Source organism: Urocitellus parryii, chromosome 4 (assembly GCF_045843805.1).
Source record: "Urocitellus parryii isolate mUroPar1 chromosome 4, mUroPar1.hap1, whole genome shotgun sequence".
NCBI lineage: Eukaryota > Metazoa > Chordata > Mammalia > Rodentia > Sciuridae > Urocitellus > Urocitellus parryii.
In genome coordinates this window covers 174,125,784-174,148,618 of record NC_135534.1, presented here as the reverse complement: position 1 = coordinate 174,148,618, position 22,835 = coordinate 174,125,784, and the positions used below count along the sequence as shown (strand labels likewise).

The 22,835-nt window shown below is 47.1% G+C and overlaps 1 protein-coding gene across 1 annotated transcript in view; it reads right to left on the bottom strand.

The window, feature by feature from the left end:
- Dnai1 (dynein axonemal intermediate chain 1) overlaps positions 1–22,835 on the bottom strand; it is a 62,289-nt gene that overhangs the window by 8,260 nt on the left and 31,194 nt on the right. Inside the window, exons 10-14 of the mRNA XM_026387872.2 lie at positions 19,115–19,199; positions 15,411–15,528; positions 15,103–15,146; positions 5,196–5,443; positions 37–126 (exon numbers count right to left, since the gene is read on the bottom strand). Coding sequence (XP_026243657.2) covers positions 37–126; positions 5,196–5,443; positions 15,103–15,146; positions 15,411–15,528; positions 19,115–19,199 — 585 coding nt within the window. The remainder of the gene's footprint in view (positions 1–36; positions 127–5,195; positions 5,444–15,102; positions 15,147–15,410; positions 15,529–19,114; positions 19,200–22,835) is intronic.

Here is a 22,835-nt window from a genome sequence, read left to right as displayed (position 1 = left end):
CCGCCCCTGCAAGACCCTCTCTGAGAAAGAGACTACCTTCACAAGTGTCCAAGACACGATCCTGCCATCAGATGACACAGAAAAGAAGTTAAGGTTGTGGTCCATGTCGTCCTTCTGCCATCTGACCTGAAACATTCAAAACCATGAGCTCGGGGACCCTGCTAGAGTGTGGAGATAGGACTGTGAGCAGGGCTCCTCCAAGCACCCATCTGAGGCTCAGAAATAAGTTCTGGGAGCCCATTTCCCAGAATCCCATGATTGGTCCTGTGTACCTCCTCCCATCCATCTCTGTCTCTCTGGTATCCCTCTGTCCCTGACCAACCTGGGGCAACAGTGCTAGTCAGGCATTGTTCTAATCTAATGATCAGCAGTGGAGGTACATATTCCTCCCTGGGTTGAATTTTAGGACCCTCATTGTGGGAAGAAGCCTATATAGTTTTGGGTTCAACCTCCTTATAGAGACATGACCTGAAAAGGACAGGGCCCCAAAACCAGTTTTCTCACTTATAAAGTGGAAGTCATAATAGCACAGGCTTGTTGTGAGGAATGAGATATGATATGTGAAACACTTAAGTCAGAACATTGTGCATATTAAGTATTCAACAAATGTTGGCTAATGTCTTCATTATTACCATCATCCTAGCAATGTGGGTGCCAAGTTTCTGCAGGGGTCTTTCTCCTGCTTGCTTGGGGGTAGGGTGGAGAAGAAGAGAAGTATACCCCCCTCCTCTGCCCTCCTCTTAGGCTTGGCCTTTCTCTAGGAAGTGGCTCCTCTGTTCCCACTTTCACGTCATCACTAGCTCCTGCTCCCAGAATCTTGCTCCCAAATCCCAGAATTGAGCCGCATTTCTCCATCTGCAAATCAGGGTTAATTATCCTGCCCCACCCGTCTTCTCAGGGCTGGAAGCAAACATATGGGAAAGTGTTTTGGAGACAGAGCTGTTGTCTTATGAAGATGACACGCTTGAAGCTCAAGTTTCTGTTGCCAGATGTGGAGGCCTAGCCAAGCCAAGTCCCAGGGAGTTGGGGTGGGGCTGGGCGCCCAGAGCTTTCTATCCTCTGGCTCCCTCCAGACCGCCCATGCTGGGACCACTGTCCAGTCCCCTCCCCCTGTCACAATCAGAGGTTCAGTGAGGGAGGCCAAGAACCTAGTGCTGTTGCCTGTAACCGCAGCTGTCACCATGGCTGTTGGGGGGTGGGGAGAAGAGGTTGTCTCTCCCCAACCACCCCCCAGGCCTGGCGGATCAGAGCTGTGGGAGGGCGGACTGAGTCCTTCCTGGGCTTGTCTGGGCAGAGGGCTCTTTTGAGCTTTCACTGGGGGGCAGAACACAGCAGAGCAAGTAAAGGCTCAAGCTCAAATTAGAGCTTACCCTATACGGAAAATACTTCCCCTCTGTGTAAAGGTGGTCCCTTTAAAGGGGGGAGGGGACAGGGGGGTGTCAAAGGCCAGGTTGTAAGAGGCACTAGGGAGCTGCAAAGGGAAGTGTTTAATGAGCAGACGCCAGCACTCTTGGAAATTGTATTTCACACCCCACTTAGCAGCCTGATGCCCAATGGGGGGTGGTGTGTGCATTTGCAAGCAACTGTGTGTGTGTGTGTGTGTGTGTGTGTGTGTGTGTTTAAGTCACACACGTGCTCCTGGAGTGGAGGTGACAGGATAGGAATAAAGCAGGAGAGGCACAGTGGTAAGTGGGGTTAAGAGAATGAATGAACACCCAGGGACCAGGTGGTAGGGAAGAGCTGGAGCCTAATTAACTCCCCCTCTTTCACCTTATCTGATTAAGGCAGACCCCTGCTTGCCCCCAGTCTTTGCTCATACAGCCTTCCTGCTCCCTTTCCCATATTGCACAACACGTGCACATACCCCACATTCTGGTACTGGTTGAGGCTTCACAGTAGGGCCTCGGCAAGGCCGGACTACTTAGGCAGGGTCTCTGTAGAAGAGGCCTGTGTCATGGGACAGGAGCTCAGTCTTAAAGACAGTTCTCTCCATGACTCCCCACTGCCAACAGAACAAACTCCTACCCCAGCCTGGCACTTGCAGTCCAAAAAACCTCTCTGGGTTCCTCCAAATACTTCGGATACAGTCCCCATAAGAAGGACTTAGTAGCATGCACAAGGTGCTGGGTTCAATCTCTTGCACTGCAAAAAAGTAAAAAAGAAGGACCTGGATTCTGATATCTTTTGATATCTCATTCACCAGTCTGCTGGTTCTCCTTCAAAATCTTTTCTTTTCTTTTTGAGCTGGGGTCTTGCTATATTCCTTCCTGGACTCAAGCCATCCTCCTACTTCAGCCTCCCATGTAGCTGAGAACACACATCATTTCATCTGGCTGGCTCCAGACTCTTACCTCCAAGTGCCTGGAGGAGACCCCCCTTTGGGTATCTGTCAGTCTTCTTGTATAAACTTCTGGCCAAATCTGTTCCTCTCTGCCATTTCCTACTTCTGTAGATACCCTACTGGGCACCCCAGACATGGGCAGCATCAATTCTTTTTTTTTTTTTTTTTCTTTTTTTTTTTTTTTGAGAGAGAGTGAGAGAGGAGAGAGAGAGAGAGAATTTTTTAATATTTATTTTTTAGTTCTCGGCGGACACAACATCTTTGTTGGTATGTGGTGCTGAGGATCGAACCCGGGCCGCACGCATGCCAGGCGAGCGCGCTACCGCTTGAGCCACATCCCCAGCCCGGGCAGCATCAATTCTTCCCTTTCCTCATATCTAATCAATTCCTTCCTCCTACTGATTTTATTGCCCTAACAGCTCTCCATCCTACCTCCTCATCTGCACTGCTCCTTACCTTTGTTCAGACTTTGAAAGTTCTCATGCACAGCCAGATGATCTTTCAAAGAAACAATCATGACTTACTCCTCAACCCAAATTCTCTGATGATTGGACAGAAATCTTCAAACAAGACTCAGGGGAAATCTTAGGAGCTTTGGGAAACTAGTGCAGCGGACAGAGTGCGTAATAACAGTGGACCCTGAAGTAAGCAGGGCCCTGATCTTACCAGAGAAGTTCCAATCCCATCTTTTTAATGTATTGTGCTTTGTATTAACATTCCATTTGAAATCACTGACCTACAATGTCCAAGTTTCTTGTCTTGATAACTAAGTACCTGAGGACTGGATGCCTACCCTTTCCTCAGGTCTGCTCCCCTCCCTCAGGGTAACACAGGCCACTCTGTTTGAAATCCCATGTCATTGTGTAAGTGACCCTCCTTGTTCTTCATTTAACTAACACTTCTCCATCACTCACAATTCAGCTTAGGAGTTGATTCCTCTAGAGAGACTTAGCTGATCCTTCTGCCCCTAGTCCCCACCCAGGACAATGTAGATTTCCCTCAGTGCACACCTCTACTTCAGCACTTAGCATTCTCTCCTGCCCTGGTCAGCCTATGGTTGTGGTTCTCTTCCCATTACGAAGTCCAGAACCTAGGCCCTTGAGCATCCTTAGCAACCAGAGAAGCAAATAGGGAGGAGTTACTGAAAGGATGAATGAGTGAATGAATGAGAAATGGACAGAGAAATGAGAGGAAAAGAAAGGAAAAGGAAATGATAGATAGGTTCCTCCCAGGTCACATGCAGTGATTCCAGCCCCAAACCCTGTTTTCCTGGCAGGATGGTAAAAGAGAAAGCCACCCCTGTCCAAGTGAGTTTTAGTCTTTCTGGGACCTGTCCAATGAAAAAGATAACATCTTCTTTGTGCCCTATTTTTTTTCCCCTCAACTTGCTCTTGATTTAGAGAACACGGCAGAATAGAAGTAGGGTGGTTGGGCTGGGCCTCTCCCTCTCTCCTGGGCTTGAGGAGGGTGGTCGGGTCAGCCAGAGATGCTCCTTGCTTGGCCCTCGGATATCTGGGCTGATAAAGCAGGAAGCAGGATTGGCACTGGCACCATCAAGGCAAGTCTTTTCTTCTCTGTCTGGATTTAAAGTCTTTCATGGACAAAATATTTTTATCTTACTTTATTTGGTGCTGAAGATTGAACCCAGTGCCTCATGTATGCCAGGCGAGCGCCCTACCTCTGAGCCACAACCCCAGCCCAAGAAGGTGGACTTTTTGGTGGAGAGAATTCCTGAAGCTGCAACCTCTGGTCCCTACTTGTGGGGAGCAGGGGAAGATGTGTAGCTGTTTCCTTTCCACCATCTTCCCCAGGCTCTGGGTAAAGGATCAAACTGAGAGGGCACTATGTTGCTGTCCTGAGCAGTCTTCTCTCTGCTCAGGCCTGTCTAGGTGCTCAGGCCCGTCTAGGTGCTCAGACCTAGTGCCTGGGACAGGGGAGCTCAAAGCCAGAAGAGGTAGAGATACAAAGCCTGCCTGAAGACTGTCAGGGCAGGAGAGCAGAAAAAGATGAGAAGACAGAGTCTGAGTGCTCCTGGATAAGCCCAGAGGCTTTTGGGAAATTTAAAGCAGAAATCCATCTTTAGATTCTTCCAGACTTGCTCTGCCCAGCGGGGAACATACACAGCTATAGAAGCAGGGGACCTTTGGGAGATAGTGAGGAGGGGCCTGAAAAGCCCTAAAAAATACTCTAAGAGGAAATCTGTGAAACCTACATCCCATAGAATAAGATAGAATATACAAAGTCAAGGTAAAATCTAGACCTAATGTCCTGGTGATGGTCTGGGGCTCATCTCATATTAGAGCAGAGACCCTGCCCACCCCTCTTAGCCCATCTGAAGAAGAGCAATGCTACAAATTGGTTCAAGGACAAACCTCAGTCTGCCAGGGCCTTCAGCTCCACCCAGAGGGCAGGCAACCAGCAGTACCCAGCCCTGTCTGGGAGCTTCCCAAAATACAGCCCAGATGGCAGAGGAGAGACCCTGTCGGGAGTCAAGGAAGCCTATAGACAAAGATCTGGAGTCCCTAACATATCCAGCTGGAGCCTGTCAGGCCCTGGAGGCCTCCCTCTATGGCCTCAGAGTTACTGATTGCCAAACCTAGGAGATCCTTGGCTGAGAGATGGGGTCCCCTGATGGGAGCACAAGGGCAGCGGACCCCATTTCTTACTGGAGACTCTCTTACCTCCTGATTTGTACCTACTGCACTTCTCTGCCTCTTCTCACACCCAGTTTCTTGGGCTCTAAGCTGGTACCTGCCACCCCCAGCTCCTTGCCTATGGCTTCTCCTCCCCAAGTTCCTCCCCTCCCAGTGGTTCCCAGGGCCACATACTTCTCCCATTCTGGTGGGAGACTGACCTGCCATACGGGATCCGTGTGCTTGCCAGACTTGGCTGTGCTGCGGAAGGAGGGCTGGGTCTGGGGCTTCTTGAGGTTGTAAATGGCCACATTTCCGTCATAGTGGCCCACCACCACTAGATAGGGATGGTCCATATGCATGTCGAGACACATGATGCCACTGTCACTGCTGAAGGTGTATTCGGGGAAGCTGGGATTCTTCATGCTATAGAGCAGCAGCATGCCCCTGCTCTGCTTCATAAAGTCATCTACCCAGGGAAGAAGGGTGGTTACAGTTGGAGGATCCATCTGTTCTGCTTCGAGAGCCCCCTTGCCCCTATCCCACCTTCTGGGCAAGTCCTGCCCTGCTCTGCCTATCAGAGAGCCTGGGATCCCTCCCTGGGTTTTTACCTTCACTGTGAAATGGAATTATATGAGATTTTGCCTACATCTTTCCAAGGCTCATGGGAAGATCTCAGCCAGCCAGTCATGCTGCCACAGGCTTATTCAGACTTCCTACCTGCCCCATGTCAAAAGAGTGCTCTTTCTTCATTTTTTCTGCACACTTGGTTCCCATCCTGATATGCAGTCATTGAACATAGTTATAGTCTTCAAATCTAACTTCCCTGCTACCAGCTCAGACCTCTCAGCCCCTTTCCCAAACTCAAAGTAACCACAGCCAGGGAGGTAGAGGCTAGTGCAGCCCCCATTTTGTAGGCCCTATACCAAGGGAGACTTTTGGACAATATGAGAGTCTTTCCACTTTCCCTGCTTTAGGACCTCCTCCTTTGTTCCTGACAAATGTAGGACCTGGGACCTTGTGACAAAGTATCCAGTCTTTTTTTTTTTTTTCAAAGTATCCAGTCTTGAAGTATGAAGCATATGGGTGGGAGTATCAGGGAGGTAACCTCAACTTGACTAGTTTTGTTAAGTTGTTCTGTTTTATTTTTAAGGCTGACCCTTAATCAAGAAAATGTCTGGTCAGGGCATGGTTGTGCACATCTGTTATCCCAGTGACTCAGGAGGATGAGATAGGATTAGAAGTTCAGATAAGCCTCAACAACTTAGGGAGACCCTGTCTCAAAATCTTAAAAATAGTGCTAGGGATATAGCTTGGTGATAGAGCACTCCTGGGTTCAAACCTATATATCATGAGGAAAAGGGTGTAGGGGGAGTTGGGTTTAGCTGGACCCAGATCCAGGGCTCAAGGTATGAACTCAGTTACTACCTTGTCCCAGGTATCCCCACTTCAGGCATTCTACAAAGACCAAACGGAGCTCTGATTGAGAGCAGGGAGAGGGCAGGAGCCAGGCTGTCTTCAGAAGAGTACATTGGGCCAGGTGTGGTAGCACATGCCTGAAATCCCAGTGGCTTGGGAGGCTGAGGCAGGATGCTTGCGAGTTCAAAGCCAGCCTCAGCAACTTAGCAAGGCCCTAAATAACTCAGCAAGACCTGTCTTTATATAAGATATAAAAAAGAGCTGGGGAGATGTCTCAGTTGTTAGGTGCCCCTGGGTTCAATCCCCAATAGAAAAAAAAAAAAAAAGCCAGAAAAGTACATTGGAAGCTGAGGCAAGCTGGCATGCCCACCAGAGCAGCTGTCTATGGGGAAGACTACCTTCCCTTGTTGGGTTAATCCTCATCAGCTCTCAAATTCGAATCAGTAGCTCCTCCCTGGATCACTTGCAAGGGAGGCCACACATGTACCTGGGAGAGAAGATTCCAGGGTCCAGCCAGAGCCATAGGGAGGGCAAATGGTAAATCCGGAAGGAAAATGCTTCTGTTCTGGGGAAAGTGAGCCTCCCAGCAAAAAGTAGACACTTGAGGGCTTCCTGATACCAAAGCTGGGTCACCGTATGCCTGACTCTATCTTAAAATCAGTAGGAGGCTGGCCTTGGGGTAGACCTAACAGTACCTCATTCTATAGGACTCCAGGGTGGGCCCCATGGGTTGACTTCAAGGATCAGCTGGCTGAGGGGAGTGTCTTTTTTGTCCAGAACATGAAAGGCTTGAACTGGGCAGTGTGACCATCACTTTAGATCCTTTTGTTCATCAAACAAATTTAGCTCCTTTTGTTCATCAAACCTGGTCTGGGCCTCCTACTATGGGTTACCCCTTGCAGGGTCAGAGACAGCCACTCACTAGATTCTGCAGCTGAATGAGTAATCCACAAACTGACCAGCCAACTGCCAGGTCAGAGGCGAGCCCTTGGTACTCCAAATTCCAATCCTTCTTCTATGCTGGTCAAGACTGACACAGGGTGAGTAGGTAAGCAGGCAGGTTAGTGGGTGAACAAGAGAGTGAAGGAATGCCTGTTCAAGCCAAGGACTCAGATGTTATCCTTATTGCACCAAGGAGCAAAGGTAAGCATGACATTCACAATTGCTCTTACTAAGTATAGGTCTTGGCCCCTTGAGGGACAGCAGTGATGACTTTTCTTTTCTGCTGCTTCTTCTTTTTTTTTTTTTTTTGTACTCGGTTGAACTCAGGGGCACTTGGCCACTGAGCCACATGCCCAGACCTAATACCTACTTTGTATTTTATTTAGAGACAGGTCTCAGTGAGTTGCCAAACACATTGCTTTTGCTGAGGCTGGCTTTGAACTTATGATTCTCCTGCCTCAGCCTACCCAGTTGCTGGAATTACAGGCGTGCTCCACTGCACCTGGCGACTTCTTTCTTTCTTTCTTTCTTTCTTTCTTTTTTTTAAAGAAAGAGACAATTTTAATATTTAGTTTTTAGTTATCAGCGGACACAACATCTTTGTTTGTATGTGGTGCCTGTGCCAGGCTAGCGCACTACCGCTTGAGCCACATCCCCAGCCCGATTTATTTCTTTACATAAACCTCTACCCCTACATTCATGCACAGAGTGTTCATGACCAGTGAAACCAGGGAAAGAGGTTAGGAAGCCCTAGGTTGGCTTAGTAACTCTGTATTGAAGACATCTCTAACCCAATTACAGAACCACTGAGACTACAGGCTGGAATCATGCCCGCCTAATTTTACAGACAGAGAAACTGAGGCCTAGAGGACAGAAATGGTGTGTCCCGCTGCATGATGCATATCTCATGGTGTTTGCCACACCCAATGTCCCTTTGATAGCTGCACGTATACTGCTCTAGTAATCTGGTGTTTACACGGATGTGGAGAAATGAGAGGAAGGGGTCACCAGACCCAATGGGGTGGTGATTTACTAGCAAAAATAATCCAATCCCTCTGGGTTATGGACTAGAGAATGTATAAGTGACAGAGCAGTCAAGCAGGATAAAAGGGAATGACTGCAGAGAATAACATGGATTTCATGAGAGAGGGACATAGAGAACAACCAATCATACTAGTTCCCAGGTCACACGCATGTTGACATGAGGCCCATTTTGTTAAACTGGTTTAATAATCTCTGTTACTTGAACCAAATGAGACACGGAGATCATGGTTTCTAATCATGGCTAGACTGCATTCTTCCTTAGTTCTAATTTGGGGGTCTTTCTGCCAAACCACACCAAGAAAACCCTTATTCAACTGGGGTTTCCTCTCAACTCTTATACTATGAACTCACCCTGACTCCAGTGGCCTCTCTGAGATCTCATTATTCCATTCTTCAGTGTGACATCACAGCCCAAACCTCCAATAGTCCCAACATCATATCATCATTATCTTTTTAAAAAATTTAAAAATTTTTTTGGTACGGAAATGACCCCAGGGACATTTAACCACTGAGCACATCCCCAGTCCTTTTTATTTTTGAGACAGGTTCTCACTAAGTTGCTGAGGCTGGTTTTGAACTTGCAATCCTCCTGCCTCAGTCTCCTGGGTTGCTGGAATTACTCATTCAACTGCAGGATCTAGTGAGTGGCCTGTCTCTGACCCTGCAAGGGGAGGTATGATAGCACCAATCCCTAATGATATCATGGCTTAGTCATCCAATATTCCATAAGTATGACATCACCAGCCAGGTCACTAACAGTCCCAGTCCGACATTAGCTTCAAGTCACCCTCAATGCTTCAGCTACCAATGAGGGCTAGAGTCCCACAGACTCAAGGCTTGCAGAACCTTGGGTCTGGCCCCTGGAGTACTTTGCTCTGAATGCCACAAACTTCCTGGCTTCTTAGGGAAGGGTTAGAGAGTCCAGCAACCCAGATAGGAACCTCCTAACCCCACCATCTATTGTATAAAGAGGCAGAGACTCAAGTCTGGAGCCAGTGAATTAATTCTGGGGTCTTCCAGGCTATAGGATTTCAGTAAGTACATGTAGCTTGGTAGAACAGAGGAGAAATAGAGGGGGAAAGGGGTAGAGTGAGAAAGACAGAGAGGAAGAGAGAAAAATGATAATCACACGGACCTTGACCCTGAGACAGAGGGAAAGGGTTGCTAGCAGGAAATTAGCTCTGCTCGTCTTAGTACTTTTGCTCCTGTTGCTTCCTTAAGCTGCCTCATAGTCTCTCCAACTGTTTAGAGGGTCTACCAGCCCATGGTAGACCTCCCTCTCTGGGAGGTCTTCTAGACTATTCAGTCACTGAGAATATATCTCTTCCGAGGTGTTGCGCCTTCCCCCACACACTGTCAGGAACTGTGAGCAGGTCTTTTCCTTGACCTGCCATGAAGGATGGAGGGAGCACACCTTGGCTTGCTCCTCAGCAGTCTTTCTCTTTGTTGCAATCAAGCTTTTCCTCTCACCCTGCTCTACTGGATAATCACTAAGGCCTCCCTGACTCTACCCTTCAATAATCCACAAGATTTGGGGGAGGAGAATCAACCCCCTGTGAGATAGAGCCTGTTGTGGAAGTTCTCAGAAAGCTGTGATCTCTAGCAAGGGAAGTAGCGAGCGTGCATGTGGGTGTGAATGCACATATGCATGTGTGTGTCTTAATTCCACCACAGAGCAAAGCTCTGATTGTCCTCAGCTTCCTCTGCTAGAGTTCTGGAAGAACAGTGCCTAGGGAGAAACCTGGATGGAGGGCAGGGGAGGAAGAATAAAAGTTTATTGAATTAGACAAAGGGGAAAGAAGGGAAGGGAGAGAGGACAGGAATAAGAAAAACAGTGGAATGAATCGGACATAACTTTCCTATACTCATATACGAATATACCACTAGTGAAACTCCACATCACCTCTAAGCCCAAGAATGGGAATCCTAATTAGAGTAAGTTATACTCCATGTATTCATCCTAATATATCAAAATACACTCTACTGTCATGTATATCCAACAAGAACAAGAACAAGAACAACAACAACAACCTGAGGATTGATGTCTTCTTGAACTGGAAACTAGTAGTGGGACCTCAGACCACAACTTCATTCCTGCCCAGCAGGTAAAGAACAGCTCTATGTCGTAGGGGCCACTATGGAGACTGCTGGCTGTCAGGAAAACCCTAGTTCCTACTCAGGATTCTGGGAAACAAGGCAGGCAGAGGGCATGTTGGGCCACCAGGCTAAGGCCAGGTCAATGGTCAGTAGGAAGTAGATGGCAAACTGCAGAGACAAGGGTACCCTGCCAGCTTGGGACAGCAGGCTCCCTCTTGTACTGTGGCATCTTAAATGAGGCCAGCCCAGGACTGGCTCCAAGGCAGCAGCTGTTTGATGACTCCCTTATTAAGTCATGCAAGAAGCACTTGGAGGGGGTGTGCAGTAGGCAGAATAATGCTCCCCCCCAAATGTCCACATCCTAATCCCCAGATCCTATAAATATGACACTTTGCATGGCAAAAGGGACTTTGCAGATGTGATTAAGTTAAAGACCTTGAGATGGGGAGATTATCCCGGATTATCTGCATGGATTTAATGTAATCACAAGAGTTCTTATAAGGGAAAAGTAGAGGCAGGAGAGTCAGAGAATGAGATGTGACGACAGAAGCAGATGTCAGAATGATGCGATTGCTAGCTAGATGAGGGCCATGGAATGCGGGCAGCCTTTGAAAGCTGGAAAAGAAAACAAAACAGGTGCTCTCCATGAGCCTCCAGAAGGAACACAGCCCTGCTGACACCTGATTTTTAGCTCAGTAAAAATGCTTTTGAACTTCTGACCTCTAGAACTGTAAGACAATGAATTAATGTTGTTTTAAGACATGATGTTTGTGGTCATTTACTACGACAGCAACAGGAAACAAATACCATAGGCATTCAGGGAAGATTGACCCAAACTCTACTTTTATGAGTGGAAGAGACAAGCTCCCACAGATGGCACTATTTTTCTGGGACAGTTGGGAAGCAGTCCCTCTAGAAGTCAGGGGGATAGATGAAATGATCCTCAGCTCTTCTGATGATAATAATGAAAGCCTTCCTTAGTTTCCCACAGCTCAGCCCTGCCACCTTGGACTCCAGGAACAGAATTTTTGCAGTCTCTAGAGGCAGGGGACTAACCCAAGTCTGGCCTGAAGAATGGCCTCGGTTTCCAGAGGGTTCCAAACTTCAAACATGGCCCAGAGGCCATGGTGCCAAGCTGGGCGCAGGCTTCCAGGCAGTAGGGCTTTTCCAGGCACTCTCATTGGATTAGAAGTCTTATTTAAACAGTGTGGGAAATAAGAGCAAGGCCTTGGAGACAGAATACATCAAGCAGGACATTTAATTTGATTTAGGGAAAATGAGGCAAACATTTGAGAACCTAATAACTAACCAGTAATTAAACTAACAATGGGAATGCCCTTACACTACAACCCAGCAAGCATAGTGGCCTTTATGGACTGTATTTACAAAGAGACCTGACAACATAATTAGTCCTGTAAATTTTACGCAGCCTGCAGCTGAGGAGTGATGGATTTTGTGTGTGGAAGATGAACAAGGAGAAATGAGGTGGATGAATTTCCATTTTCAGTAAATGAAATTAACACTGCTTAATTAGTGAAGCTGACAAATAAATGATCAGGAAAGATTTAAATCCCTACAAGTGTATCTCTGGTCTGAGCAGGCTCAGGGACAGGCCAGGATATGCTGGGACAGAACAGGAGTGAGTTTAGTCCTGGATCTTGGGGCCTGCCATTGGCCCCTTTAAGGGTGCTGCCCCAGAGGGAGGTGCTGCCCCAAAGGGAGGCTGGGTTGAAGCACAGCTGGCTCCCCTGCACTTCCACTAAGAGACCTGCTGAGGAAATTCCTGCCTCATCTCCTCTGTGATCGCCTCAGGACCACACAGAGTTTCCAGGATCTGTTCCACCATCCCTGCCTGACAGACCATGCACAGGCCTAATTTCCCTGCTATGAACTGGCTAATGAGCTGGAAAGGACCCTCTCGTACAGCAGGCGGACATAATTTCACCCCAGCAAGCAGTTCCAGGGCCATTTCTTCCTGGACTAGTTGTCTTTGCTCTCCAACATTCCTCTACCTGCCCTCACCTGCTGACAGCCTCTTACTTCACTCTGCTGGGAACAAGGAGCCTGGCTTCAGGGACATCACAGTATCTTCCCTTTAAGAAGCCTAATATGTGGGCATGCAGCTGCCCTAAAGGGGATGCAGGTGTGGATGCTTCTGAGCTGTTGTAGGCAGCTCCCAGATCCCCTTTTCCCTACCTACTTGCTTCTGACCTGACTCCAGCCAAGCTCCAGTCTTTCCTACGGTACATGCCTACCTTACCAAAATTTTATGTGACTGGGTCACAGAATAAACATCTAGAAATTTCAGGCAAAAGGAAATGCATGAGGTCTGGATTCAGTTCACCAAGGTCAAAACCAGAAACAAACACAAATTCTCATTCCAGTGTTTGTCCTCATGATAAAATCTGATTATGGGGATGGGGGTTGGTAGTTGGAAGCTTCCAAAGATTGTGACAGAAGCTGGTGAGACCAACTGCTCTTCAGAAAGACCCCATCCGGCAATTAGGGTGTCCTCTGCCTGCCTCCACTTTGTGCTTTTTCTTCCATGGAGGTACCTGGATACTCAAGAGCATGGGTCTCACAGAGGTGATCTCAGGAGTAGATGATGGGACCTTCCTGGGTCCCAGCCCAGGCTGGCTCTCCTCTGGCCTCTGCAAGTGGTACTGAAATATGAAAGGCTCTATAAAAGATGCCCATCTGAAAACTGCCAACAACTCCTGTACCAGTGACAGCAACAGTAAATACTGTTGCCACTGCTCCTGGGCCTTGCTCCCCAAAAGATTCACCTCTGATTCCCAGCGCCTTTATTCTGCCTGGGACCCCTGAAAGTACTGCAAGAAAGCCGGGGAAAAGACTGAGCCAAATCAGCAATGGTTGCTCTTCATGTGTAAGTGGTTCCTACAACTTGTAGGGCACGTTTACTTCTTTACTCTCACATGTGACTCAACACAGCCCTGATACAGAGGCCTGGCAGGTTATCAGCCTCTCCTTATCATCAATAAGGTGACCAAGACCCAGAGTACACCACTGAGAAGTGATTCCAGGGGAAGGGCTGTAGCTGATTGTGGGTAGCACTCAGGCATCTGGATATGGCTAAAAGGGCCAAGGAGGACAGAGACCCTTCCTGGGTATGTGCCTGTCCATAGGAGGCTGCCAGGCCTTTCAGCTTTGATGTCATCACTTTGTGGGGGATGAATTATCCTTCTCTACTGCTACTGACTAAACAGCCTCCATTTTGACCCTGACCAGCTGACACTGCTTCTGACCCTGATGGAGAATAGGATAGAACTGAGTTTCTTCTCCCATCTTCTGGGGAGATCACACACCCTTACCTCATCCTGAGCAGAGAGCCTGGACTGAGAGCAGCCTCAAAGGGGGGTCCACACCTACTTCTGGGTGAATCTGCCCAACCCCCAGGCTCTGTTCCAGACCCAGTAGCTGCAGCAGAGGGGAAGAATGTGCTAGTTCTCTGCCAGAGGGGGAGGGTGCTTCCCATTTGGCAGCAGCCCACCCTCAGGAGTGGGGACACAAAGCAGGCATTTAGGGCATCCTCAAAGGCAGCCCAGTCCACAGGACTGGGAGCAGCTCCAAAGTCTCCTCCCTGAGAGGAATGACAAACATCAACTCCTCCTTGCACTCCCTCCCTCTCCCCCACCCTGGTCAAAGAATGGGCTGACAGGCAATCTGAGGGGCAGCAACCAGGAGCTTGTCTGCCTGCCAGCCAGCAGCAGCTTGTAGAATGGAGAGGTTTTCTGTTCTCAGAAGCTGATTCTCCCAGCCAGAGAACACACGGTTAGCAATGGGGAGGTTCAACTAATGCGAAGTATAGGGCCCTCTCCTGTTGGAAAGGGGGAATGTCCAGGCCAGCACAGCAGTAGAGACTTCTGCTTGGACCAAGTAACATAAAGGAAAACCAAATTGCCCAGACACAATTATCAGTGGGTGCTGCTTCTCTGCCCCGAGTGTGTAAATGGCAGAGGCAGGAACATTTGGACAACAGTGGTCTTCCAGGGATCCAGAGCCAAGTCATGAATTTCAAGCACTTGTCCTCACCTCCACCCACAACCCTGCGCCAGGGCCTGGTCAAGAAGGCTAGGAGAGGATGCAGGAGAGGGCCTCCATCGCACTCCACAGCTGTGTTTAGGATCGTCCCATCTCTCCCTGAGATGCCTGCACCAGACTCCAGTATCAGGCCTGCAATTCCTCTCTGAAGTGGACCTGTCCCTACCCTTCTCAAATTCCTTCAGTGGTTTCCCCTCAGGAGAAGCTCCAAGCTTCTTGGAATGGCTTACCAAACCCTTTGAGGGCTGACCCTGGTCCCTTGACAGCTCCATTTCCTGCCATTTCTCCATTTCTCTCATGCCTCCAGACTTAAACTATGCTAGCCCCTCTGCCAGAGTGCTCTCTCTTCCTTCAAGGCTCAGTTGGCATATTCAGCTTGATATATTCCTTCATTCAACACTAATTGCCCATAGGATTATGGGTCTTTCCATCAGACTGTGGATCTCCCAGGGGGTATCCTAGTCATCTTCACGTTTCTCACACCCAGCCAAGAACTCTGCACAGGGTAGGTACTTAGTGTTTGCTGTTTGCATGAGCCAATGAAAGAATAGCTGGATCACTTACAGGAGCCATGTCCTACTGCAAACAGATCCTTGTACTTTGGATTCCTGCAAAAGAAATATGAACCCATTGGCACAGGAAGTGGACATGTCCCTTCCATGGACATTAGTGCCTAACTACACTGCAGATATTTACTGTCCAACTTGGGCGTTTACCAGCTGGGAGACGTTGGACTATTCTGCAGTCCCATAGGAATCACAGTCTTGCTTTTCCCATGTCGCCACGAGTCACACTCAAGGTTGTTGAGCGCAATAAAGGGGAGCTACTCTGAGCAGCAGGGGCTCTGGGTTTGCTGCAATGTCTATACTCACCAGCAGAGGGCGGTGACGGCCAGGTGCTTGGCTTTGTCGTTTTGGAACTTCCAGAGCGGCAGCAGTGTACCCTCCTGGTCCCGGTATTCGTCAGCAGCATCCTCATAGTACTTAAAATCTTAAACACACACAGGTAGAGTCAGCCTCCTGACTGCCACTTTTCAGCAAAGCCAGATTCACCAATTACTGTCTCATCAGGCAATACAATGAACCTCTTTGTGTTTCCGGGTAGGAATAACAGTACCTATCTCAAAGGACTGCTATGAGGATATGTTGAGTTAATATATGCAAAGTGCTTAGAAAAATGCCTGGTACACAGTAACTTCTTTTTCTGTATTAGCTATTGTTACTGTCATTGTTGTTGGAAGCAAATTACAATAAAGTAGCCATGTGCTCATGGATAGAATCCCAGGTTGCAGCCCTTGTCCCCATGAGTTTCCCCAGCACTTCAGAGGACTCAGATTGGAGCAGCCAAATTTCAAGGTTTCAGCTGCCAGAGGCTGATTAATAGTTCTATTCATTCTGCCTCCTAAATCCCTAAAATGCAGTTCATCCTCATATCCACTGCCAAACCTCACTATAATGAAGCTGCCTGGATCCCCCATGGATTCCCCAAGCTCAACTTCATCTGCCTCAAAATTGTTTCTGCCTCCCATTTTCTCTAAGCTAGGTAGAAACCTCATCTTTCCACATGTCTAAACCAGAAACCTAGGTAATCCTTGACTGATTTCCTTTTACCAGTTGCTATAGTTTACTCCAGAATATCCTTTTAATCCATTCATTTCTCTCTAAACCTATAGCCAATGCCCAAGTTCAGGTCCCAGATTCCTTCATCTGAGTTATTACAGCTTCCTTCTAACTGGTCTCCCTACCATTATAACCCCTCCTCCAACCCACATTCCACAGAACTACCAGATGGAGAGCAAACAAACTCTACCACACCACTCTTCTCATCCCAGTGGAACCCCCCCTCCATGGCTCTCCTTATATAGGGGCTCCCTGGTCAAACCAAGGCTATTGGCCTCCACCTTCACATCATTTCAAGCCAGCTGTCCATGTATCCTCTATACCAAATAGTGCCAATGAGTCAAGCTATCTCATGTTTCTATATGCTTCTGGATACTTTGTGTTTCTGTGTTTCCATGTATAAAATGTCCTGGTTTTCCTGGCACATTCTTACTCCTGATCCAGATCAAATTCCTCCCCCACCCCGGCTCTGTAAGGTATTTTATTTTTTGAGATGAGGTCTCATTATGTTGCCTAGGCTGGTATTGAACTCCTGGGCTCAAGCAATCCTTCTGCCTTAGCCCGCCAAGCCACTGGACTTTACTCTTGCACCACCATGCTTGGATTATTTTCTTTTGAGTAGAGCTATTTTCTTCCTCTTTTTCTATTCCTGCCTCTTCTCTACTAAAACATCTGTCACACAATTATTCTGCCTATTTTCCCTACTGTACAACTCCTAGAGAGCAGGAAATGTGTGACATTCATTCCAAGGTCCTCAGTGCCTAGCACAGGGTAGCCACACAGCAGCACCCAATGACCATTTGAAGAATGCAAGGAAATAAAGAAACTGAAGTGAAATGGTTTCTCGGTTTTCTTTCCAAACAAGAATGACCAACTAGAAAATGAACCTCTAATCCAAAACAGTCAAGGTCAAGCCCAGGCATTGCTCCAGCATTTCTCACAATGGCCCATACCTTGAGGTTGTGAGATTACATTCAGATTTCAAAAATGTCTTGAAACAAAAAAGATTCAAGTAGTCAGAAAGGCGTGAGCCTTGATCACATCAGAGATTCCTGAGCTTGGGGTGTCTTTGAAAGTACCTCATTTCAGAGAGATTAATTGGTAACACTTTTCTATTTTCACTTCTCCTTCATGATTACACTTTCCCAAAGGAAAAAGAGTATGCAATTAAAAAAATCAAAGTTCAATGCATTTTTATGGGACTGTGTTCTTATAAATGAAAGTGGTTCACAAGGCCAGTTTCTCCATGGATATTAATCACGTTTGCAGCCCTTTGGCGGGCCACTTGCATAGGCTGGGTTTCAGGAAGCCAAGCTGTGTGAGTGACAAATTCATTCACAGCTGCTGTGTACTTTGACAGCTTTGAAAAGCACTCAAGGTCGTTTTCCAGCCTGAATGATAACAAGGGGGCTTGTTTAGGCTCCTGGTCTTGGCAGCCTTGGTTTTTATGTCCCATGGGTGAGCAATGAACATCAAGTCACCAAGAAGAGCCCTAGGCTGTCAGCAAAGGAGACCAGCCAGCAGCAAGGAGCTGCCAACTCTGGGGAGGCAGCTGCTCCAAATAAATGCACAACCTCTTAGGGAAATACAAGCCACTTGGGAATGTGCTGTTCATGCCATGGGAAGGATTCCGTTTCCCTGGCACTGTCAAAGACACCAGAATTTCCCAGGCCCCTGGATTTAAGCATTTCTGAATCAATCTCTTTCTTCACCTCATCACTAATTAATCATCAGGATAGATCTATTGAATGTGTTTATTTGAAACATCTCCTCTGCTCCATGGCTCTGTAGCTTCATGGTAAAGTGGTTAGGCAACGGATCCAAGGGGCCTGTGTTCAAATTCTGGTTCAATTACTCAGAGCTCCCACTAGCAATGATTTTTGAACAAGTAGCAACACCCAGGACTGAGTTTCTCCTCTATAAGTTGAAGATAATAATGGTATTCACTTCACAGAGTAAAACTGTCAGGAAAAAAATAAAATAATACACATAATCCAGACAGCACAATACTTTACACATAGGCCACACATAGTGAATGCTGGTGCTGTTTTCCATTATTATTGCTCCTTTTCTCCATTCCCTATGATTTAGGTGTGGCAAAACCCATTCCAACCTGCACCTTTACCTTTATCCTTGTATTCTGCTTATTCACATCTTCCTCCATCTCAGTTCTCACTGAGCTGTGTCTCTGCCTAGTAGGCTCCAATGCCTCTGAACTATCTGTGGAGAAATCTCAAATCCCTTGTGATATCCAAGGCACTTCATAAACTGGTTCCAACCACCCTTCCAGCCTGAACTCTCACCACTTTTGCTGCCCCTTGTTCCCCGAGTCCATTCCTATGCATTCTTGCCATCAAGTCACTGCTCATGCTATCCTCTGCCCATAACATCTTCTCTTCTGCCAAACTCCTACTCAGACCCTGCTGTCCCTTGACATCTAGCTCAGACCTCCCTGAAGCCTTCCTTGACTGCTCCCACTCATAACTTATCTTCCCCTTTCCTTTGGTGAGGATTTCCCAAGCAGTTTCTGTCTATCTAGTATATTCTGGCATTATAGCAACTCCAACTGAGTAGAGAACAGAACACAGAATGAAGCTCAAGACCTAGGTTTGCGCCCCCTCTGCCAACTCACTAGCCAGGTGACACTGGCTCAGATGTCTCATGTGCAAAGTAAGAGTAATCATCTTTGCTCTGTCTTCTTCCCAGGAATATTAGGAAGATGACATTGGATCACTAATGTGCAGGCATTTCTTGCTATATCATTGTCAGATCTCAACATTAAGGCCATTGTTTCTTAAGCCATTGTTCATGGTTGACTTGTGTAAGTCTTGTCCTCTCAATGACAGCCAGAGGAGGGAGGAATTTTTTTCTTTCTCTTGCATATATAAGAATTAGCATGGGATACTCAAATGTCAGTTTTTATGAGGAGTTTTTAATATGAGCACAAGAAATCTTACCCTGAGCAACATCATCATATGTATTCTGATTGACCATTCGCTCCACAATTTTAGCTGCTTGGGTCACTTTGGTGATATCATCACTCTGTGGGAACACAGAAACCACACATCCTAATAAGCATTTGGCAAGGTAATATGCCCTAAGGTGGGGAAGACTTGCAATTGGTTCAGCAATTTCTCCCCAACATTACTAATCCAAATGGCTCTGTAATGGTATCTCTGCATGGCTCAAGGTCCAACTCACTTCACCACTGCCTTCCAAGAACCCCTCCCTCACAGGTGGCACAAGGGATATCAGCTGACATATCTGGGCCCTGGACAGAGTATGCTTCACATTCTTTCATTCTGGGATTGTTTTGGAGAAGGCATCTCTCTGTGAACTAGATAAGGCACCAGAGAGAGCCAAGGCAGGTGTTGGAGGGGAGCACAGCTAAGAATAGGTAAGAGGCATCTTTGGTGGGAACAGAGAGGTTTCACTAGCTCAGGGAATAACAGACACCCATTACAGGCCTCTGAAATCTCCTGGTCCAACCCCCTTATTTAGTCACAAGTTGAGGAAGCCACCAAAGCCTAAAGAAGGGAGAGATATGCTTGCACGCATAGAATATGAGGGAGAACTAAGACTCCTAATTCCAGGCCTTGCCCACTGCCCAGACCAAAGTGAAAGCAAGAAGTTTTGTATTTATGACTCATTTTGAGTATCATAAATCCACAAGGTGAATCACTAGGCAAGTTAATAGAGGAGCAAAGAGTTTGAGATTAGCAAGAAAGGACCAAAGAGTTTAGAGCAGATGGCAGGAGTGAGCCCTCTGAGGGCCAGGCCTATGGCTCCTGAGGATTGGCTCTATTGGGACTGCAGTGTCATGTCATGGTGAAGAGAATAGGTTCCAGAAACACATGAACCTGCATTTCTATCCTATCCCACTGCTTAGGAGCTAGATGACATCTTTGAGCAAGTTACTTAATTTCTTTGAGTCACTGAGTCCGTGTGACAAAATGAGAATGGATGGCAGCATCTGCCTCGTACAGTCATTATGAGGATTAAATATAATAATGCACAAGTTCTGACTTAACCCATTTCCTGGTGGTGACTGTAAAAGTGGTGTCAGAGAAAACATGCAGAAGTGTGATGGAGCCTTATAAGTTGTATCTGGGAAACTGCTTTTGGGGGGTGTTTTGCATCAGTTCAAGTTGACTCAAAATTTTTATCAGAAACAGACTGAGGACAGACATCAGAATCTTAAAATCACTGACCTCAGAGCTCACCTGGTCCCAGCTACTCCCCTTACTCCCAGACTAAAAGCACAACCCGCTCCTCTTGGCTGCTTCCCCTCAAGCCTAACTCTCTGCACATGAGAGAACATTCCCTGTGGCCAGATGGTTAGTTAGCTGACACCTGCGTCCCTGGGTGTTCTATTATGGTCCTAACTCTGTCCCCTAGCCTTAAGGAACTGTACGCCTAACAACAGCTCCTCTGATGTAGCAGAACCGTGCTTTATTCTCCAAAGTCAGCACTTCCTGAGGTACCTCTGCCAAGATCATCAGCCATGGTATGGAATATTAATAACAATAGCCACCATCTATTGATCAGTAACAGGCAAGTACTATATTTGGGGCTTCACATATATTATCTTGGGTTCTCGTGCCAATCTTTTAAAGAAGGGATTGTTAGGATGGTTTTACAGATGAAGAAACAGGTTTCACCAAGCCCCAGCTAATAAGTGCCAAAGCCAGGATATAAATCCAGTCTGTGGACTCTAGGGCCCATATTCTTGCCTCATATGGAGGGTCAGTCCCTCCTTAGCCTGATTACCCTCTCCTGGTTCTGGAAGACTCAGGGCTCCAGATATCCTCCAAGGACAGTACAGTGGCTTATTACCTCCCTTGTTCTGGATGTTATGCCACTTGAGCAGTCACATTCCTTTATTGGTTCTGACTAAACTTATGGCTTCAGAGCCCTTTTACCCATTCCTGCCTAATCAGATCAGACAAGCTTGCATTCAGTTCTGTGCATTCACCCAAATCATTAATGAGACTGAGACATGAGGCCCATCATTGGAAACCTTCCTACAGAGTATCACAACCTGTTCTCTTGTCTCCCCTCCTGCACAGCTGAGTTTTTTTTTTTTAATCAACTTAAATAGACACTGGGCCTTGGTAAAGCAAAGATGACTGTCACTCCCATTCTATCCCCTAGACAACCTGGTATTCACATTTAGAGCTCAATTCCTTTAAGAAGAGGTTGTGGGCTGGGGATGTGGCTCAAGCAGTAGTGTGCTTGCCTGCTCACTCAAAAATAAATAAATAAATAAATAAATAAAAGAAAAAAAATAAAAGAAAAGAAAAAGAAAGAAAAAAAGAAGAAGAGGTTGTATACCAAGACACTCACTTGGGAATTGGTTACATTATACTTTCCAGTGTCCTGCCTCCACTGTGGCTTCTTGGTCCAGAGGGATGGAATCTGCCTATTTCACAGCCTGCCATGTCAGTCAAACTGGAAGAGCCCAGTGTGATACAGGGGGGAAATCCCTCCTCTGAAGGTGTTATATACCAACTCTGGCAGGGCTTAGACTCCAGGTAAGTTTCCAGTTAGCCACAGAGACTTTTCTTCTGGTTTCTGGGTTTTGATGATTATAATTGGGGTTTCTGCAACCATGGGTCCCAGAACAGAGCCCACAACCAAACCCTGATGGATCTTCAAGCAAACCTTGACACAAATCAAAGGCTCCTCTGACGCCTCTAACCTCTGGGAAATGATGCAGGAGGAGCCAAGGACCACATAACAATCCTCAGGATAGGGGTTTCTTTCACTTTAGAGTTCCAGTACCTAGTATGGTTATGATCACTGAATGCATGGTCAGTGATTGAATGAAACTTAATTGGAAGAATTTCTATTAAGTCATAGAGGGGAACCATTAAACCTTCTGACTGTGACAACATCAGGGTTGTGGAATGGAAAATTGAGAGGAAGTGAGCACACCTCAGACAAAGAAAGCAGAACTTCTTTAACTCTTATTCTGGAGTGGAGCAGAACTGCTTCCCAGACAACTGCCATGGGAGCTCTCCGAGGTGCTGAAACCAGCCCCCAGTTTCCTGAAGATCTCTTCCATTGAAGGTCACACCCATCCTGATCTCCACACTGGGACCCTGACTCCTGATCCAGATTTCTCTCTGTCAGAGGGATAGGTGTAGCCCTTGAACATCTCCATGGTTGCATCACTATAACTCCCATACTAACCCCAAACCTATGTTGGCTACACCCCTCCACATACCCCAACCATGAGCTTTGTAAAAACTCCCACATTGCTCCTCATGGTAAATCCAGCCCAGGATGGCCATATTCATTGTCCTGGCATTGATGGTACCTGTGATCATCTCTTGTCTGGATCCTAGCCCTGAAGACTCACCTTAAGTACCAGGCACATTAAACCCAAGGACTGAAAGCAGAAGAGCCTCTCACCCTCCCAAACCCCAGGGAAGTGATATTTATTCTCACAGCCCATCTCCACTCTAGAAAGACCCCGCAGGAGGCATATGGCACTTTCAATAAAGTATTTCTTCTGTTATTCCCTCGCCCAATGATCCTGAACCCCTGTTAACTTCCAGACCTATATCAAATTGGCAGGGGGTGGGGAGAGGGTAGTGATGGTGGTGGAATATCAGAGGCAATTGTAGTCTCTTGACATCTTCTCCCAAGGAAAGAACTATTCACACTTCCACA